At 34.8% G+C, this 22,859-nt stretch overlaps 1 protein-coding gene and 1 pseudogene across 2 annotated transcripts; both read right to left on the bottom strand.

Moving 5' to 3' along the window:
* The window catches only part of LOC113098698 (protein NLRC3-like), a 133,914-nt pseudogene that overhangs the window by 6,148 nt on the left and 104,907 nt on the right, over positions 1-22,859 (bottom strand).
* Positions 11,724-22,184, bottom strand: LOC113098704 (zinc finger protein 271-like). 2 transcript variants are annotated; one of them, XM_026263735.1, is made up of 3 exons: positions 22,019-22,184; positions 16,945-18,538; positions 11,724-12,482 (listed from the first exon to the last, which is right to left on the bottom strand). In XM_026263735.1, exons 2-3 carry the CDS (start codon positions 17,867-17,869, stop codon positions 12,442-12,444), a joined length of 966 nt encoding a protein of 321 aa, XP_026119520.1. In that variant the 5' UTR covers positions 17,870-18,538; positions 22,019-22,184; the 3' UTR covers positions 11,724-12,441. The 2 variants fall into 2 exon arrangements, with proteins under 2 accessions (XP_026119520.1, XP_026119521.1); XM_026263736.1 differs by having other exon boundaries at positions 16,945-17,835.

Genomic DNA, 22,859 nt, shown 5'->3' with positions numbered 1-22,859 from the left:
TTACAGGGGCCTACAAACCCCTGATCAACCTGGAGAAAAGAGCCGTGCTCAAGGACACACTGCTGGTTTTGAACCCACTACAAAAGTAATAAATCAATGCATGTACTTGTAAACTCTGTGTAAATGTTTTCCAGGTAGTGGTGCTCATGGAGAGTTTGAATGAAGATTTGTTTTATATGTTGTTGACTTGCACAGCTATGTCACAACACGAAAATACATTCATCGACATGCTTCTTTTACCAAAATGTCATTTTAAGATAAAATATATATAATTATTGGTTGCAGTTTATCGCTATTATTGCACGTCAGTGTTGGGGTGGGCAAAAGATGCAATTCATTATGGGGTAATGTTAATTTTTAAGTAGTAATACTTACATTTTTAGTGTCAAATCAACAGTCTTCTCCAAAGGTGAGATCTTCAAGCAGCTGATCGACGTACCCTTTGTGCGTATAGAGTCGCTGAGGGAAACTTTATTGGACTGTTGAGTTAGTGATGCTGTGAGGTGCTAGTGCACCTATCCCTCTTTTAATTGTTATTGCCAAATTATTACATAAAAGATCAGGGTAAGACGGTTGCATCTAACAATGAACAATCATAATGCCATAAAACGGTAAATAAAATTGAATGTGTTCATCATAGTACGAGACAAGAAAAAAAAATGTTAATGAGGATTAAAAATTGAAAAAAAAATATTCAAGAAGATACTTACAATACATTAATTAAACCTGTCACTTATTGTTTTTGCGCTTGTTTTAACTTTGTAGGTCACATGATCAACATAGCGGATGATGATATCAAAATCACATTCATACTTCTGTAGAGTTTATACTCTTTTAGCGCTCGTTAAATTAGTACTTAGTGAAATTAAGTGCCTTATTAAAAGGGTATGCGGCTTCAAACTCAGCCCGACAAAATCTCATTTTGACATCTCGCGTGGTTCTGCGTGATTTGGACAACTTCAAGTTACGCCCCTGTCTTGCAGTCTGCAGACAGACCCTCCTCAAATGTCTGTTTAAAATACTTTCGATTTCACATCACAAAAACAACACCAAAACACAGAAGCAAAAATACAGATTCGTGTTCAATAACCTCTCTTTGAAAACTTACTTGCGGTCTTGTCCACAATAAAAGCGAATTTATAAGTATTTAAAACTCTATATTTTCTGTTATTTGGGCCTGTCGCTTGTCAGCAATTAATTCTCATATCTCTCGGACGGATCGGATTGCATTAAATATACCGAAATTAGTAGTGTCTGTGCCTAAGTTATAACCTACCTGTACAAATGTTTTCTAGGACATAAAGTGGATCAAATCGAACGAGCTAACGTTACTTCTCTCTTGCTATCTGCGCAGTGTCCTCGCTGCAGTCAGGAAATATGGGAATGTGGGGAATTCCGGGCCGTTTGGAATCAGAGTCGAAGCTTATCTCTGGGCGTCTCTCAAACGGAAGGATGCAAGCTTTTAAATTCACGAAAATAAGCTGAAAGAAAACGAGTCTGTGCTGATCATCTGAATTTCAGGATGCATCTTTCTGTTTGAGAAGCACCATTCACCTCCTCATGCTCGATAAAAGACGTTATTACCCAACAAATACAACAACGGTGTAAAAACGTTTTTTTTTTTTTTTTCACGTTGTGAAAATGTCATGATAACGTTTTTTTCAACAATTATTCAACAGTTAAGATAAAGCAGGCAAAGTCTCGTTTTTCAGTTGTTTTGACTTTAATTTAAAAATCAAATGTTTAATAAATTAATTTATAACACAGGGAGAGAGAGATTAATTACAATTAACTTCAATGGATGTGTCTTGAACACATACACATATAGAATAAAAAATTCAACCAATACATAATTTAGTTTAAAATAAATACAATCCTCGACCTCAGCTTCAAAATGTCTGGGTTTTTTTTTTTCGTTTCTTTTTTTTTTTTTTTTTGACATTATAAATTAGTTTTTATCACAACGTTTTATAAACGTTTTTATCACGTTCGTATATCTCCTTCCAACGTTTTTAAAACGTACTTACCAAACTGGTAATTTACATGCTCCAATCAGAATGTTTTCTTTACAGTGTTAAATATGAATATTTATCTTATTACTTGTCCTTTTTTACATTTCGCCTTTTCGCGTTTTTGACCTCTGGTTGTTTTCCATTTTATAAATCTATGTTAACATATGAAGGCTTAATCATTTATAATACCCATTGATATTTTATCATAGAAAAAACAGCATTTATTTATTTATATTTACAGCAAGAATTTAATTTCAACTAGCTACACATTATTTTATTGCAGTTAAAACAATAATCATATTGCAAATGTATTACTTTTTTGCACTAAACATAACGTTTATATTTTAAAGAGTAACTAAACCCTAAACCAACTTTTTTTAGTTAATGATCTATAAGAATGGGGCTTTATTAGTGCTGCTCATTGTTTCGAGTAACTTTTTTTACATTTGAGTATAAAGTGTTTTAATTCTACAATATATGGTGTAAAAACGTCTGAGTGCTGCCCTCTTCAGGTTGAACGGTGGCAACTGCAGTTGATTTTTCCTATTGGATGTTGCGGTGGCAAGTGACGCAAGCGGTGGCAGGTGACGTAAGCAGTTTCCAGCTCACCACACCCCTTGGTACAAACTACCGCGCTCTTGGCAGTATAAAACCATCTTGTTCCGTCAAAATCACTGTAGTGAGTCAGGAGTTGGATTTGCGAGTATTGAAAACGATCAGGATAGACTATTATAGCATCTATTTAGCATATCAATTATATAGTTATTTAGATCTTCAAGTTAGGGTAGATTTATCTTTATTTAGTACAGTGGTCAGGATGGTACGGAGTACATTACACAAAAGTACATTCACAGTGCTCAGTGCTTTTCTATAATCTCTGTCTGGTTTTCTCGTTATGTTGGAGCCCTTTGTAGGTTGCTGTGTACCAAGTGTCCTCCATGCAGAGTTAAACGAGATGCAGCTGAGGCTCCCTGTCAGAGGAGAAACTGTGCACACCTGTGTTGGAGGAGCTATCCCTGGTCCTGAACATCACAGGGTGGCACTGATGGAGCTGAACATGGTGCTGAACGTCACCTGATTACTTACGGTCACCACAATAATTAATATACAATGTCAGGTTTATTAGAAATAAATTACAACAGAGGTGAAATGCAGAATAGAGAGAATAATATAGCAATCTTAATCCTCATATGGTGGCATTACAGAATGATTTCAAGTCAAAGCCTTCTTAAAAAAACTGATAAATAATACATACATAACACACACAGATGTGTCATTTGAGTTGATTTACTGAAATAAATGAACTTTCAAGTGAATTAAGTCCCCCATTACTAAAATTTTACGATAGACGATATACCACAGCACAGAGTATTGAGGAGTTCAACTGAAACAACTCATACCTAGCATAATGTGTAGTGTGCAGAGTCCGACAATTCAAGCTTATTTTAAAATATTGTTCAAACCACCAGAGGCCCGTGGGGAATTAAAAACACAGTTATACGGTAGCACCTCAGAAAGTGAACTTAGTATCACTAGTATGTAACCGTGTCTCTGTTAAAAATAAAATGTTCAAATTCTGAGAATCAATTAGATCCTTTAAGATTAAATGTTTGCTTGCAGGTGACCGCACATTAGTCTGAGCAAATTTCAACTCTGTGGAAACTTCCAGCTCACCCGATTCGTGATGCAGGGAACCAAGACTTTTCAAGTACATTTGCCAAGGAGAATAAGTTTATTACACATGAGCAAAGCTTTGGGAGACACCTCAACTCTGAGTTTGTTGAACCTCCTTTCTGGAATACACCTGTAAAGATAAACTAGTTATTGTGATTGTTTATTTGATGACTTCGTAGAGAAAACTAGTGAGTGAAACTCTTCCCACATGCAGAGCAGTGATACGGTTTCTCTCCAGAGTCCTCTCGTGTGATCTCAGGTCTCCTGACCGACTGAATCTCTTGTCGCAGTGTGAACACTTGTAAGATTTCTCTCCAGTGTGGATCTCATGTGAACATTGAGATTGTGTTTGTATGTCAAACTCTTTCCACACTGAGAGCAGGTAAAACGTTCCTTGTTTCTTCTCTTCAGTAAAGAAACTCTTTCAGTCTCTGTGAGAGATTTTTCTCCAGTTTTGACATGTTTCTTCTCGATCAGATCTAAAATTAAAGTAAAATTTTTTTTACTTACATTATAAATAATTTTTTCCTAAGTTTTAGAAATATGATGCAAAAGTTGACTATGGCTACAGAACATTATAATAATTTTCACAGACTTTTACAAAATTATTCAATGATCTTTACCCAAAAAAAAAACAGATATAAATCCAGTGTTTCTGTATTGATATCTATATGATGTTTGATTAACTACAAAAATGTAACAGCATATTATAAATACAATATTAATACTAATAATCTATACTAAAAATGTATTAGTTAATTAATAACGGTTTTAAACTAATTAATTATCTGACCAATATTTTTTCACTTAACCACACTCAGGATATAATTTGAACATTAGCGTTTCAGTGGCTATTCTGTACGCTGAGAGAGAAAGTATGGCCTATATTATTTATTGATGAAACTTATTATTATATTATTATTCATATAAACCCTAAATCTGTTGAACTGCTGATAACTTTGTTCTTCAGCCTCATTACTGAAGGATGAAGAGTAAACACAACCTGTTTGTTCTTCAGTTCTAGATCTCTCATGTTCTCTCTGTTCTTCAGTAAACTCTGTCTCTGCAGATTTATCTTCTTCATGATGCTTTGATGCTTGTGAGCTGAAAACACATATAATTAAAAGATACCACATATAAACAATCTAAGAGTTTAGAAAGTGAAAGAATAAACATAAAAATATAATTTTACAAATTTGCAATGTACAAATAAAGCACCATTGAATTGAGCTAAACTGAATGTGTTTTAGTTTTGTGTTTTATATGAAACATGGTTTATCACAGACTAATGAATAAATGCTGTTGTGATAGTTTTATCTTGTAATGTCACAATAACTGATAACCGTGTTGTTTTCTGATCTTGACAGCAATAAAATGATCTTAATGTGTCAATGAACAGATCTGAAGTCATCAGTGTAATGAATGAGGTGAAAACAGGATCTATTATCATGAAATAAAGAGGATTTTGATCAGCTGATAATATTGATGAGTCTCAGACTATAAACACTCATTAAACAAGACATTCAGGATCAGCAGCAGATCAGCTCACTTTATTCTGACTGTTTGCTGATAGAAACTAATTCAGATCTGATCATTTCCCTCGTCGTCTGCTGTGAGAAATGTTTTAGTCATCAGACGCAGAAAAAAAAAACAAATCAGAGATTACCTCTTTGAATGTTGCTTAAATAACGGTTAAGTGTCCTTTACAATAATGTAAACACGTGAAGTACCGCGTGTTCTGTCGATTTGTCCTACGCTGTCAGATTTTCCTACCTCCCACCAAAACAGTGGGTAGTACAATTCCACAACGAAAATTCTACTGTAAAGTTATGGTTTATTAACGTCTACACCTACCACAACCCTAATCATACCCTTACAGTACTGCAAATACAGTAATTATGTGTTATATTCGCGGTTGTAGCTAAAAGGGATACAGTTACAGGAAACCAACAATAAATATTATTTTCTACCAATTAGATTGCGTTTTTATTAACGTCTATAACTACCCCAGCCCTAAACCTACCCTTACAGTAATGCAGATACATTAAATATCGTTGTTTAGCATGAGACAAAGGACGCGATATTGATGTGCGCGTGCGCAGTAAACCCGCGTAGGAAAATCTGACAGGGTAGGATAAAATGTCAGGACACCGCGAACTGTTCGCCTCACGAGACTCGGCGCTGGCTGTTGTTGTGAGCGCGCGGGTGATGACGTCATCGCAGCGACGCGAGGCGAAATCTTCATTTATTTATTTTTTACTTCAGTTGGCATCCATAGTGTTGCATTACGGCCATCTGCTGTAGGCTATCACTTTAACTTACTATATATTAATTAAATTCGTCCTTCCAATCCAGTCCTCCTTCTATTTAACACATATCCGTCATTGGTCATTATTTGCAAATGTTTCTATACTTTTTTACATGATACTCTACTGTAGCGGATTCTTGATCTCTTGAATTCTTCTATATATTTCTTACATGATATAAAGATGTCTTGAATGTTTCCTCCTCCTGACATCATCCCTTAAGTCCTGTCGGGTGTTTTCCTCTAACATGAAGAGTTTTGTTTAGCTTGCGATGTCCAATCCTCAGTCTATTTATGACTTTTATTTCCTTCTTATTTTCCATATATCTTGTATCATGTACAGATGTCTCCCTTTGATTTAATTACCCCACTGCTGCTTCAGACGCAGAAAGAACTTATATTTTGACAAATATACAATTCTTTATCAGACATTACACACAAGCTGAAATGAAAATGACATCCAAAACTTTCTGAAGACAGTTGGTTTCCTTCAGAAATACAGTGATATAAAAACACTGGCATCTGGTTTTGATTTTGAAACTGTAGTGCTCATGTTCAGAGAAGTCAAAGTCTTTTGGAAAATCCGTTTGTGGAGATCAGTTTTGATCAGTTATTTAAAACAGCTGGCTTTTATTATTTTAAACGAATTTCAAAAAATCATTAAGAAGGCCTTTGTCTCAAACTATATTCAACAATTGTAGCGATTCTCATTTGCGAGGCCTAAATGCTTGCTTTTCACATGCACTGCGATCTCTGTATAGGGAGAGCGGGGTCGAAAGTAATGTGGGACGAAAGTAACAGAGCGATTTTTTCAGAGCCTCTTATTGCATTTGCATTCCAAGCTATGACAGCATGTTCAACACGCAACCCTTGATGGAGCTGAGAAATAGCACATGATTTTGAGTACAAAAAGTAATTTATTGAAGCGGTAACGATTGTTACTTTTGTCCCGCTACAGTTACTGTCACAGTCTCTGGGTTGTGTTCCCTGGGAATCCACTAGATGTCCTCCGTCCCCACGGTGTCTGTCACTTTATGAACCACTTCCTCACGTCTCTGCTTAATTATTGCACCCAGCTGTCACTAGTTACCAATCATTACACTCAATCAATGTCCCATTAGCGTTTGTCTCTCCTTGTGTATTTAACCCGGTCTGTCTTAGAATGTGTCACGGAGTCCTTGTGAATTCATGTCCGTCAATCAGTCTTGCCCTTGCCTTGTGTTCGTGTTTTGTTTTCATGTTTTGATTGTGTTTGGTATTGACCCCTGCCTGGACTGTTTATGCTTTTTGGATTACCCCTCAAATAAAGAGGTACTCGCAATTGGTTCTCTCTCCGTGTTTCCTTGTATCACCGGTCGTGACAGTTACAAGAAGTATTTATTTTGTTTCGGTGCATGTTATACTGTAAATTTCTGTGTCTTGCATCATTTATTAAAAATTTTATGTCATATTATACCAAAAGAATATGTCTGAGTGAGGGTCAGACAGACAGACAGAGGTCTGGTTTTATCCAGATGTTTATGAGAGGGCTTTTCTGGACAGAGAGGAACATCACTCCCTGGACAGCTGCTAAATCACATTTACCTTAGTTATATTTAGGTTTTAGGCATACTTTACCTTTGAAACCTCCACCTAAGAATTTGCAGTGTTTCCAGATGTTTTAATGCACATTTTGAATTGATGCATAAAAACAACTGGATGGAAACATGAATAGGCCTATTACATTATGTTTAGAATTTATGTAATTAAATTTTTATATTGTTCATTCTGTTGAAAAATGTTTTATAAAAATACACTGAAATAAAAATATGTTTAAAAAAAAGTTTGTACAATCGGGTTTTGAGACATTTGATGAAACTTAAATTTAAAAGGAAAATATAAAAATGTAATTTAAATGTTTTTTTTTTGCAAAGATAAAAAACACAATATGTTTGTAGTTACATATTAACAAGGTCATAGTCAGGTATACTTAATAAAAAATAAGAGTAACAGAAAAAAATCTGGCTTATATTGTTGTGTTACTTTTGACCCACCTGTGTGTTACTTTCGTCCCAACCGATGGGGTCAAAAGTAACAATGTGCAACTTAAGTTCAAAGTGAAATTATACTGAAGTCTTTCTACATTTCTACAAATAGACCACACTTCCTAGTTACTTTCGCCCCTGCTCTCCCCTAATGTTTGGAAACTGCGGAATACACACAAAAATGCATTAATTAAAAGCTCATTTGTTCCGGATTTGTGTAATAGCATGATTTTTTTATGTTTATTATACATTAAAATGAACTGCCAGAGATCTTAGTGCAGGTGGAAAACAGCAGAACTCTTTGGAATAAATCATGTGAAAAACCCAGCCCAGCCAAATACATAATGCTACATGTATTTTTATTATTTATAATACATTTAAAATTTTAATAATTTAAATACAAATTATTATTATTATTTGCTGTAACTAGGAACCAAAGCGTGATTCTCTATTAGATTCAGTTTGTGTATGTGGGTGTGTTCTGTAGTTTATTGTGAATAACAAAAAACTGTGTGGAGTTTGTTTGTTCTCTCCACGCTAACGTTTATTATATTTTATTATATTTTAATTATTAATATATTATTAATAATTATTATAATTATTGTGAAGTTATTTTTTAAGAATGTGGGAACTAAACCACTTCTGGTCCTCAGTAAATTTCATCATAAAGTAAAATGATTTTTTTAAACGTTTATTAACTTAACGTTTAACTTAACACCGGACTCATTGACTAAATTCCCATCTCCTCTGCTAATCTCAATATGATTCTGAAGTCACCACCTGCCTGCTGTCTTTCCTCGTTTCCTTCTCCAACACCATTGACTCCTAAAAATAAAGGTGCTTAAAAGGTTCTTCAGAGCGATGCCACAGAAGCAACACTTCTTCCATTCCCTCTTCTTTCTCATTTTAGTAAAGCCTCTCTGCTAATAGACAATCACGCCTTTACCTCAGGATCATCTGACAGATCAAACTGTTTGGACTGAGGTCCCAATAAACTGTTGACCATATAACAAAAACTGAACCGACTGTCAAAGTGGTGTTGGTTACTTTGAAGTCAACCATTCTGGCTGCAGTTCAGCTCATAAGCCCCGCCCTCTGCATGAATGGAGTGATAGGCAAGATACACATTAAAACTAACGGGACATTTCTATTTTATTTTCTGTCATTTTAGGTAGTTATTTTCACACTGATGTCCGTTCAAGTGTTCATAGGTTTTGTTTTACTGGAATTCTAAACATGGAGTCTGACGTCATGATTGACAGCTGTGATTTCCCCAGTGTCTCTAAAGGCCTGAATACTCTACATGACAGTTAAAATCTGATTTTAAAACACTAGGCATCATACACAGACCAACTCTGTAAATTGGGGCAAAGGAAAACTTAGCATAATACATTACACGATCGAGGATAATACACTACCAGACGTTAAAGTTGGTCCCATCTCAACAAACTAGGAGACGCATGACACATTGTAACAAAATCCCTCTGGTTCACAGACGAGGTTTAAGACTAGTCCCAGACTACAATGTCATTCTGAGCTGTTTCAGCTGATATAAACTTGCACTGACTGATCTTAAAACCTATCAGTGCCTTTGTTTTGTCTCAAGATGCACACCAGTAATGTGGGCATAACATTGATATGAATAACATTTGAACTGTGGCCTAATCCTTTCTAAGTCTAAGTCCGGTTGCACTTTATTTTACAGTACGTGTACTTACATGTACTTATAGTGTACTTACAGTGTATTTATCTAAGAAAGTTCTGGTAATACAAGGTAACTAAATGTGGTAGGGTTAGGTTTAGGGTTAGTACCTAGTTATTACATAGTTATTGTAATTACTATAATAAGTACATAGTATATACATGGGGAACAGGACTGTAAAATAAAGTGCTACCCTAAGTCCTGTCGGTGAAACTGTGCCTGTTTTCTAAAATCAGCTGAAAATATCAAACATGTTTGAGAGTCCATGTGACCATAAAGTACTTTGTGATTTTCTATGGAATTTGTCAACTCAAATCTGCAGACTTTCAGCAAGTATAGTGTCAACCTCTCCAGACTGAAAATCATCAGAAAACCAACAGAAAATTGTGAAGTGTACTCCAGGCTTATGTAAAGCAGATATGGACACCTTTGGGAGGAGACTGAAGTTTTTAACTTTTCCATAACTGTCTGCCCAAAAATCAATTATAGACTAATAGTTTGTGGCTTTTAGATGTTACAAGAAATCTAGCAGAATCATCAAAAAAATCAAAAACAGATAATAAAAGCTGTAGTTATGAAGTTTAAAATTTTTTGAGAAGCAAATAAAAAAAGTGTCCACTTGGACGTGGTTGTGTACAAGAGGTAAACACGATATAAATACTGCTTGTTTCGTCGTCTTAGGTCATCAATGTGTACTTACGATGGGGAATTGTTTAATTTGGACTCTTCTGTGCATGCTCTTTGAGGTGGTGACCATAGACCTGCATTATATGAGTCACAGACAAGAACGGTTTGACCTAAAAATATCAAAATGAGAACGACTGCAGAAACAAAGACACCTACATCTTGGATGCCCTTGAGGTAAGCTGAAACATATAAAAATTTGAAAGTGAACTGCCTTTAAATTAGCGAAATATCATAACTGCTGGACTCACCTCAGAAGGAACAAGGAACGATACTAGTGGTGACGTAATGACAGCGATGCGAGAATAAGGGCTTATCAAAACATTTTTTTTTTCCCCAAGAGATATTAGTTATAACTTATCCTTAAAATATGTTATATGCTTTCACACAAACGCAAAATGTATAAATATGTTGTTCATATTTGTTTCCCACATTTACCCAATTGTGAATTAAAAGTCCTTACTGTTATTACTTAACTTGCTAATTTTGGTTTATCAAAACACGCCAAATGGTAAGTATTAAAGCACAAAGAGACTGCTATATAAATAATCTGCTTGTTTCTGCATGTCTCTGAATGGTGCCGTTTTATTTACTACACACTGAAGTTTGTATGATGCTAATAGTGTTTAAATGTCTACATAATCATGAACATTAGCAGGGCTGAGAGAAAACTTAAACATTTCCTAGTTTTATTGAAGAAAATCCATTGTAAAATCCATTCTGCAACTCAAAGGTCCGCTACAACCAGTCGACATAAAAGTTTGATTTAAATTGAAATTATGACAGAAATATATTAGCATTGTACAATGTACTTTAAAATTATATCAACACCAAACATATTCTTTTTATAATTATTTATTTAAACATTATTAAGGAATATCGTATTTGTCCATGTTGTATCTTAATATACTTCTGTTGTGCAGAACTTTGCCAAAAATAAAAGTTCTTACATTTTCATTTAATATCATTTTTAAAAATGTAATAAAATGTTAAAGTGTTATATGCCAACATACAGTCAAACCTAAATTTATTCAGACACCTTTAGCATTTCTCACATTGTCACAGTTTACTCGCTACAGTCTAGGAAAATTGTTATAAAATATGACAAGAACTTAAAGAGTTAAACTGTGTCAGGAAAAATTCATGTCAAATACATTTTCTGGTAACAATTTTTTTAAATCAGTTTTACTGGTAATTTATGGTACATATTAATGACTCAAGGACGTGAAATCGATCAAATAATGCATTGTTATATATATATATATATATATATATATATATATATATATATATATATATATATATATAAAATGTAACCGTAAAGTATTTTTCAAGTGATTTCAAATGATCTTGATTATATTCACTAAAACTTAATTTCTCAGCTTTGGTTATGATTACTCATGTGCATATTTGAAATGTATAAGTAAATGTACAACGTTTCTGCACCATCACAATCAGACCTGGGTCTCATCTGTGTCAGGCAGTAAGATTTTATCTATCAAGACATTTAAAACATAAAAAAAGTCTAAAAAGCAATCATATCAGGTAATGGCTTTCAGATAAACCCAAAATTATTAAATTAATAATAATACTGATTAAACTATTGTCGCAAGTAGCATCATTAGACATTAAAAATGGTCAATAGAAGTTGATAAAATACATGATTATTTAATACATGATTACTTGAAAATTTGTGAGAAAATTATTGATTTACAACCAACCCAGTGCATCACAAATGGTCGAGCATTTATAAGATTATAAGATTAACAATTAAACACAAACACCAGATCAATGTATTTCCTAAAACTAAGATGGACTCTTCTTCAGGTCACTTTGTTGTCCACACGACTAAAAAGTCCACTTTTTCATAAATAGAGTAAAAAAAAAAATCTAACTTGAAATTATAAAACATAATGAGAGATTATATTATGAAGCAAATTGAAAAACAAGAATAAAACAATTAGATGATGTTCTTTTGGGAAGGAACTATCTATGAGTTGATCTGAATCTCTTGAAAAGTCTTGAAGTCTTGAACTTTATTCACCGGGACAACTTTGGACTTTTCTTTCTTGTACACATATCTGAAAAAAAAGTGACTATATGTTACTGTATTATCTTCATTAGCCAACTACTAATCAATCATTAGTTTTGGCACTGCAAACAATAAAAGTAAACAATTAAGCTGTTTCACTTCAAACTGCATTTTGAGTTCAGTGTGCCATCACTCATTGTGGCTTTCAGACACAAACTCAGATTTATTCTAGGGCTGGTAATTTTTTTTTTTTTTTATCTAATTAATTACATGATATGGTGATTAATTAATCGAATTAATCGCACATCAAATTTGGAGAAATTACTCACAAAAGATCATTTAAAGTCGTTGTTGTGTAAAGCATCAGGCATTATAAAAAGTAGGTTCAGCAAGAAATATTTTGTTTTATTATGCTCTTTTGGACCATGTGAGAAAATGGTGACTGAATTGTCATTTTTGGCAGGGTGAACTATAACATTAATCATTTATTTTCTTAATTTTATTATTATTACTATGGAAATATGAAATTATTTCTTTAATGAAATGATGAAATAATAAACTAAAACTGCGTAGGTGGAGGTAATTTCTTAATGATTAAGTCATCGAGTCATTTATTCATTCATTTGGTTTGTATAAATGGCTGATTCATTCAGGAGTGAAGTAAAGGGTTCTTTATGAATGGTTCATTGAATCATTAGGTTTGTTCGACTTGAAGAGGATCATCACCATCAGACCGACCGGTGTGTGACATCATCATCAGACCGACCGATCGGTGTGTGACATCATCATCACCACCATCAGACCGACCGGTGTGTGACATCATCATCACCATCAGACCGACCGGTGTGTGACATCATCACCATCAGACCGACCGGTGTGTGACATCATCATCACCATCAGACCGACCGGTGTGTGACATCATCATCACCATCAGACCGATCGGTGTGTGACATCATCATCACCATCAGACCGACCGGTGTGTGACATCATCACCATCAGACTGACCGGTGTGTGACATCATCATCACCATCAGACCGACTGATGTGTGACATCATCATCACCATCAGACCGACCGGTGTGTGACATCATCACCATCAGACCGACCGGTGTGTGACATCATCATCACGATCAGACCGACCGGTGTGTGACATCATCATCACCACCATCAGACCGACCGGTGTGTGACATCATCATCACCACCATCAGACCGCCCGGTGTGTGACATCATCATCACAATCAGACCGATCGGTGTGTGACATCATCATCACCATCTGACCGACCGGTGTGTGACATCATCATCACCATCTGACCGACCAGTGTGTGACATCATCATCACCATCAGACCGACCGGTGTGTGACATCATCATCACCACCATCAGACCGACCGGTGTGTGACATCATCATCACCACCATCAGACCGATCGGTGTGTGACATCATCATCACCACCATCAGACCGATCGGTGTGTGACATCATCACCATCAGACCGACCGGTGTGTGACATCATCATCATCACGATCAGACCGACCGGTGTGTGACATCATCATCACCATCAGACCGACGGGTGTGTGACATCATCACCATCAGACCGACCGGTGTGTGACATCATCATCACGATCAGACCGATCGGTGTGTGACATCATCATCACGATCAGACCGACCGGTGTGTGACATCATCATCACCATCTGACCGACCGGTGTGTGACATCATCATCACCATCTGACCGACCAGTGTGTGACATCATCATCACCATCTGACCGACCGGTGTGTGACATCATCATCACCATCAGACCGACCGGTGTGTGACATCATCATCACCATCTGACCGACCGGTGTGTGACATCATTATCACGATCAGACCGACCGGTGTGTGACATCATCATCACCATCGGACCGACCGGTGTGTGACATCATCATCACCATCGGACCGACCGGTGTGTGACATCATCATCTTTCACCCATAGAAAACATTTGGTGCATCATACAGATGAAGATGCGACAAGACAGCAGAGCAACTAGAAGTCTGTATTAGACAGGAATGGGACAACATTCCTATTCCTCAACTTGAGTAACTTGTCTCCTCAGTCCCCAGACGTTTGCAGACTGTTATAAAAAGAAGAGGGGATGCCACACAGTGGTAAACATGGCCTTGTCCCAACTTTGTTGAGATGTGTTGATGCCATGAAATTTTAAATCAACTTATTTTCCCTTAAGGCGAGACACTGCAGGTGAATAGGGAAAAAAAAAAAACTAATAGTTATCACCTTACTTACCCAGTTGATTGATTACATTGATTATTGCAAACATTTTTTGTATTACAAGTTTTCAAAAATGTTATGTTTAAATATGCAAATGAGGCATTCTTTAATGAAATATGTGCTAATTTGCATACATTTCTAGTACAAAAATCTGAAAACTAGATGAAGTCAGTTTCAAATTTTTTGTTTAATTTTTTTGACATATTAGAGTCAAATGTTTTTACAGAGGGAATTCTGGTTATCTTTTTTTGTCACTCCATAATTCAGAAAATACTTTGAACAGCCAGAAAACAATATATTTTCACAATTTTGGGGGGAATAAAATGTTGTATATAATCAAGGAAAATATATATGAACAAATCCCTCTGTAAAAATCTTCAGAATACAGACAGGAATAAAAATGTCAAGTTTGGTGTGTGTACGTGCTACTGAAGTGGAGATTTATGGCTCAGTGTTGAAGAAAAAACTCATTTTGAGAAAACGGCCTTTAAAAATATGTATTGTAATTGAAATCTATTGACACAAACAGATAAAGTGCTATAAAAGAAACACTTAACAGTGTCTTTTGGATGTTTTCCTTCCACTAGTTTGAAAAAGCGCTTTATGAAAAACCAAAAAGCCCAAAATCTCAAAATTGACAGGTGCTTGAAAAAACATTGTTTTTACCTGCAGTGTCTCGCCTTAAAATAATAAGATTTTCTCAGTTTAAACATTTGATAAGTCATATATGTTGTATTCTGAATAAAATATTGAAATTAGAATGCAATGATGTGGAAGTTTGTTTTTATTCACAATTTGTACAGTGTCCAAACTTTTTTGTAATCAGGTTTGTAATTTTAATGCGTTATTTTTCTCTTTAATCTAATTAACATCAAATTACCAGCCCTAATTTATACATTTATGTACATACATACATTTATAAACTTTGATCTGATGCCAATTTCATTTCATTGACAACATACCATTTTAATATGCAATGGATTATCAAAATTAACAAAACCCACACAAAAATGTAACTTTTCAGGAAATTATGTAGCCTAAATACATTTAAATTGGCATATCTTAAGTGTACAAAATATATACATACTGAAGTATCAAAAAACTGTGTAAATGTTTGAAATGTGTCAATTATGAGCAATAAATAACAATATATATCAAAAGAACAGTACACTTTTTGTACACTGACAAAGTGTTGGCAGATTTACTCCTGGTCAGGTTTTAATATAATCAGATTACAAAACTACCACAGACTAGCATGAGTTAGGGTATCTGCTCCAGAACTAATAATTAAGGTAAATTATTTGATTCACAGTCTTCCAAATGTGTAAAACAAATCAAGGATGAATGCTTTTATTACTTGCTTCTTACTTGACTTAAACATTTTAATATTGGTTCTGCCGTAAAATGACCTTTAAAGATGAATTACTTGATTGATGACGTGATTTCGGTAACCTGGTGTAAAAAACAAAAACTTCTCCCACTATAACCAGTAGACAGAAGACCCCTCATTAGCTCATTTGCCATTTCCACTCCCTTATATAAGCTAGTTATTTTACGTTTTGCGTATGGATTTACTATAAAATGCTAATTTAGTGCAAGATTTTTTTTTTTTTTTTACTTTTATTGTTAACCATTTAAACAAAGGGAACATTTTGCCCAGAAACCAACATCTAGAAGGATTTGTCATCTACCTGTTTTAACTAGTAAACTACTTGAAAATACAAGACAATTTAAGTTAAATATTTATAATAATTATAATGTAAAAATGACAAGTAATTCATGTTACATCTAAAATGAAAAAAGTAACAACTGTAGAGGTTGCTGAGCATATTATGAAAAAGGTTTGCCAGATGTTTTGTCCCGTCCGCTACTTCTGTTATTACTGTCAATCACAGCAATTTCAAGAGTGTCTCACGGAAGAGTTTAGTGAATTCACTCCTGTAATTAAATGTGTTTGTGACTCTACACTTTGTTATAATAAGAGTGTGTATAACTCAGTCAACAAACAAAACTAGATGTGTTTTAAGGGACACTGAGTATATTTTGACTAACTTACATTAAACCCCTCTGATTGGTCAGTGCTTTCAACAAACATGTCTGTCATTGGCTACAAAACTCAACACTGCAAAAACATGGTGTAAATAGATACATTTGCCTTTGTAATTAGAAACCATTACCTGCTTTTCAGCGGGAACAGAATACAGACTCACGAGTCAAAAGTAAAGCATTAAGTTGAATATTAACTCTACTTACTATGATTTCGGGCTGTGGATGATTTTTTATGTCTCTGTAGAGAAGATGATTCAGTGTAGCTCTTCCCACATTGATCACATGTGTATGGTTTCTCTCCAGTATGAGTCCTTTCATGTTTTTTCAGATTTGATGAAGAACTGAATCTCTTGTCGCAGTGTGAACACATGTAAGGTTTCTCTCCAGTGTGAGTTCTCTGGTGCATTTTCAAATGCTCATCTGTAAAAAAAGTCTTCTCACACTCAAAGCACATATAAGCTTTTTTGGCAGTATGTCTTTTCTGATGTGTTTTTAAACTTTTCAGCAGTGGAAAACTCTTTCCACACAAAGAACATGAATACAGACGTTTCTTCTTTGTATGAAGTGTCAGGTGAATCTTTAGGTCCGAAGACCTTACAAATCCTTTGCCGCACTGATCACATGTGTACGGTTTTTCCCCAGAGTGGATGTTCATGTGCTCTTTAAGGCTGCGTTTTATTATGAAACTCTTCCCACACAGATCACATGTGTACGGTTTCTCTCCAGTGTGGATGTGCATGTGCAACTTATGGTTTGTTGATTGTGTGAAACTCTTCCCACACAGATCACATGTGAATGGTTTCTCTCCAGTGTGGGTCCTCTCATGCGTTTTCAGATGTTCTGATGAACGGTATCTCTTGTCGCAGTGTGAACACTTGTATGGTTTCTCTCCGGTGTGAGTCCTCTCATGTGTTTTCAGATTTGCTCTCTGAACAAATCTCTTGTCACAGTGTGAACACTTGTATGGTTTCTCTCCAGTGTGGGTCCTCTCATGTGTTTTCAGATTTGCTGTCTGAACAAATCTCCTATCGCAGTGTGAACACATGTAAGGTTTCCCTCCAGTGTGGGTCCTCTTGTGCATTTTCAATTCTACAGCTGTAATAAATTTAAAAGAGTTTGATGTTATCATGATCTACAGTGCATAATATCATCCAAAGATTCAAAGAATCTGGAGCAAATGTATTGTTTTTTTATCTGCCCTGTGTCTGAGCAATCATGCAGTCTCTGGGTTTTGTTTCCAGAAGATAGACTTTATTTCAGAGAGAAACAAAGCCGAGATCCTCTTTGTGAGAAGATCTCCCGAATGCTAGGTAGCATCTCATTATATAGTATAATATAAGGCCGGAAAACCATACTGGATGCCCATGATCTTCAGGCTCTTAGACAGCACTGCATCACATACAGGAATGATACTGTATTGGTAACGCTGTTTTATTTACATGTCTGTGAAGAGAGGTGACAGAGACCAAGATGGCAGAGAATGCACCATGTATATTTTCTTTATTTTACAAAAGCACATTATTTTGCATTTATTATGACTATACATACCCAGACCCTTTGCAGTTTGAAATGATACCTTATTCTTATCTGTACGATCAAAAATGAAGGAGTATTTACAACCCCAAATCAGAAAAAGTTGGGACAGTATGGAAAACGCAAATAAGTAAAGAAAGTAGTGATTTCTAAATTTACTTTGACTTGAATTTCATTGCAGACAATATGAACACAAAATATTTCATGTTTTGTCTGGTCAACTTCATGTCATTTGTAAATATGCATCCTTTCCTGCCATTCAGACCTGCAACACATTTAAAAAAAAGTTAGGACAGGAGCAATTTAGGGCTAATAATGAGGTAAAATGGTTAAATAATGATGTGATTTGAAACAGGTGATGTCAACAGGTGATTGTAATTATGATTTAGTACAAAAGCAGCATCCAAGAAAGGTCTAATCCTTTAGGAGCAAAGATGGGTCGAGGATCGCCAGCTTGCCAACAAATAAGTGAAATGTTTAAAAACAATGTTCCTCAAAGAAAGATAGGAAGAGATTTGGATATTTCAAATTCAACAGTGCATAACATAATTAAAAGATTCACATTGTCTATGCACAACCCCATCACAGACAAGCAGCATGGCAGAAAGAGTGAAGGATATAGTTTATTCTTTGCATCTTATAAGGTTGCAAAAGTTAGATTCCCAGTGAAATGCTCTCCAACAGCAAATGCAATGAGTTTGCTTCTTTCTTTTCTGATAAGATCAATAATATCAGAAAGGTGATCAGCACACAATATATTTCTTAATTCTGGCTGATATTTAATTCCGACATCAATAAGAACACTATTGTAAAACTGCCAAGAATGCCTACAACAGATGTCTGTGCACAAACCAATGAAAAATGAATTTGGCAAGTCCATATAAAACCATATATTTTAGAAAAAGAAAACCCCACAAAATAAATTTACATTCTCCTTTTATTTGTGTTTAGCTTTCATACAAACAAGAAATGTGAAATAACTGTCAAATCACCGTCATCAGACTCCCGTAAGTAATATTCATATCTTTAACTTCAAACTATAGGCAAAGCATAAACTACCAGTCACAGTTTTTGAACAGTAAGATTTTTAATGTCTTTAAAGAATTCTCGTCTGCTCAGCAAGCCTTAATTTATTTGATCCAAAATACAGCAAACAGTAACATTGTTATATTTTACTACTTAAAAATATTTTCTATTTTAATATATTTTAAAATGCAATTTATTCTTGTGATTTCAAAGTTATATTTTTAGCCTTAAAACGTACTCCAGTTACATGATTTTTTCAGGTGTCTTTGGTGAAAAAAACATTCAGAATAGTAGCATTTATCTGAAATAGAAATCTTTTGTACCATTATAAATACCTTTATCACCAATTTTGATAAATTTAAAGCATTCATCAAAGAATCCTGAAAAACATTTACTCAACTGTTTTAAATATTGATAATCAGCAAATCGGCATATTAGATCATGTGACACTGAAAACTGGAATAATGATGCTGAAAATTCAGCTTTGATCACAGGAATAATTCACATTTAAAAATATAAAAAATTTAAAATATATTTCAAAATTTGAGTAACGGCTGTAATCAAAGCAGCTCCGCTCACGAACGCTTCTTCATTAGATAAAATCAAAATCAAAATTTTCTGAAGACAGTCCCTTCCATTCAGAGATAAACTTATATAAAGCACCTGCGACGTTTTGATTGTGTAACGTTCAGTGCTCATGTCTATTCAACGAAGTCAAACGCCACAAATAAATCTATTTATGGGAAACACTGGTAATTTATATCGAAATTTTGTAAATGTCTTTAGAAATCATATCACCGTTATTTATTCATTTATTTTTGTGCTTAACTCTTTTTATCTTTAATTCAACAAAACAACATCAATTCAAAGAAACAAAACAGGGAAGGAGGAGCAACAGCCATATCAATAATTTTACAGTCTGTAAATCAAAGAAGTAAACGGTCATATTAGCAGAAACCATAAAAAATACAGCTCCAGGTGACCCACGACAGACACCAAAAGTTTCTCCTCCATCATTGCAGTCTCTGGACTTTCTAAACAATGGTAAACTTTTGTCACCACATCGGAAGGCCCGCCTTGCCATTCATTCGATTGGACAATGGAAAAAATAAAAAACGTGAATGACGTCAGGCGCCTTTCCACTCAGAGTTGCTTTTTTTTTTCAACTTGAGGCACTCAGAGCACTCCTCCAATAACACAGGGCACCCAGCCTCATAAACAGCGTGCAAAGTGCTTACTGCCAACAGAAATTAATTTAAAAAAGCTGCGCTTCTGTGACACACTGGTCACAGAGGGGAAAAATGCTTGAAATAATTCAGTAATAGTCTGCAGCATCTTCACACACAGATGTGATATGCCTCTGTAAATAAATACTATTTAAATTCACTTCTTGCACACTTTAATCCTCTTTGTATGTAACATGGAATTGGAATCAATATCCTGATGTCCACTGCAGGACACTTACATTCGAATAGAACAAAAGTCCTATGTGATAACAGATGCATAATAAATATGCAGAGCGGGGTGGGGAACCGCTGCTTTAGATTAAATATATATGTATTATTTATTTAGAAGCCCAAACTGAGCAAAAATAGCAACTTGGTGCATTTAATTAAATTCATGCAAACTATAACTTTATGCAATAGGTATGCCCACAAAGATTTCAAGATGAACAAATAAATGTTCCTCAAAACACTTTTGTATCATTATTTGATACATTTTAACACAGTTTTTGCTAATTATTTTGACCATGTTGTAGGATCGATTTTCTTTTGTTCAAATTAACAATTAAGAATCCTTAGAAATGAATGTATTAAATATGATTTATATGAGTTATTTAGGATTAAGAGGATGACATTTAATTTTATATTTTAATTTCTTTAGTGTGCTCTTAAACACAAGCTGTTTGTTCTTCAGTGTGTTTGGTTCTGCAGGGTTCTGGATCTCTCATTTTCTCTCTGTCTTTCAATAAACTCTGTCTTCACTTGATGAGAATATTCCGGCATTTATAGGAATTCTGGGACTTAGAAATATAATTATAATTCTGTCAAAAAATGCTGGACTCGGCAGCACAGTTTTAACTTTTTGTGCAGACATTAGTGTGCTTATTTGGCAGTTATATTGGCATAGTAATAGTATGTGTCTGTGATCAAATATATATATATATACTTTAAAAAAAAGCACCATTAGAGTCCGAGCAGAGTAAAATAAATGTTAAAAACGTCTCTCTCTCTCTCTCTTAGTAAGTGAAAAACAATCAATCTCTCTCTCTCTCTCTCTCTCTCTCTCTCTGTGTGTGTGTGTGTGTGTGTGTATATATATATAGAGAGAGAGAGAGAGAGAGAGAGTATTGTTTTTCACTCACTAATTACATTGATAAAACAAACTGCAACTAATCATTTAGTTTTTTTTCCGCTCCATTTCTGTCTGAATATAACTGAATATTTTCATATCTATGAAAGCACGAAGAAACACGCACATCTTCATCACTTTAAAAGATTAACACAAACTTTAGAGAAACACACACAATGGTTCGTGTCCGCATGACTTTAGTTCCCTGTGATGTTCCTTTCCTGTCGCCAGAACAGGCGCATAAATAGTGTTCTATCCGATGAAAACAGTTTAGAAAGAACCCCGTAGGATGTTGATTAAACAAACCGTGTAACAAGTTTTTTTAAGGATGTGTAAACAAGCGATATATCCGAACTGCTCGACTCACCTCAGAAGACACAGCAAGCGCACGCTGGTGTCCGGTTCATGAACGAATCGTTTGATTTAACCGGTTCTTCTCAGTAAGTCGGTTGAACCAGTTCACCGAAACGAACGGAATCGTTTGAAACGGTTCGCGTCTCCAATAAGAATTAAGAATTAATCCACAAACAACTTCTTCGTCTTCTTTGACGTTTAATGGCGGTCGGCAAACCAGCTTTGGTGCATATTCCGCCATCTACTGGGATGGAGTGTGAGGCACCGATATCAGAAATAAACAGGAGAGAAACAAACAAACAAACAAACAAAAACTATTACTTCCACCTACCCTACCTTTCTATTTTCTTATATAAATTTGTTGCTTTAAGAAAATAAATTAAAAAGAGAGCTTCAGATCCTTTGAAAGAACTATTAAATATATTTGGCAAAGTTAAAGAATGTATGCCAACAGAAATTAAATCGTTTTTTAATTTAATTCTTTCCTTTTCATATGCCATACAATTGATTATTACATGTTCTACAGTTTCTGAGAGTGCACATTTATTATACTGACCAGAACCATGTCTCCCTATCGATTCAAATGATTTGCTGACCAATTCTTAGACGAAAAAGAAGTCTTATTAAAAATTAAAAGTCTTAATTGACAAAGTCTATATAGATTTTACAAAATTTCTAATTGTCTTGAATCAGATTTCCCACTTATTAAACTATTAAGAACAGAAAACGAATCTGAGCAAATGTGTTGTACACTATCCACTTTACTGTACGCTGACCTTCCTCGTGATCGCTATAACTTGTGCAGTCTTGTTCATTACTCACATTTAATTAATTCATAAATGTTCAAATCAATA

Source organism: Carassius auratus, unplaced genomic scaffold (genome assembly GCF_003368295.1).
Source record: "Carassius auratus strain Wakin unplaced genomic scaffold, ASM336829v1 scaf_tig00216618, whole genome shotgun sequence".
Lineage (NCBI taxonomy): Eukaryota > Metazoa > Chordata > Actinopteri > Cypriniformes > Cyprinidae > Carassius > Carassius auratus.
Note: the sequence above shows the minus strand (reverse complement) of the source record. Positions and strands in the feature narration are given on the sequence as shown.

Coding starts and splice junctions, on each gene's coding strand:
- LOC113098704 (XM_026263735.1), bottom strand. CDS start 17,869: ATGATAACATCAAACTCTTTTAAATTTATTACAGCTGTAGAATTGAAA. Junction 12,483..16,944: donor ATCCACAGCCCGAAATCATA/GTAAGTAGAGTT, acceptor CTTTTTTTTCAG/ATATGTGTACAAGAAAGAAA.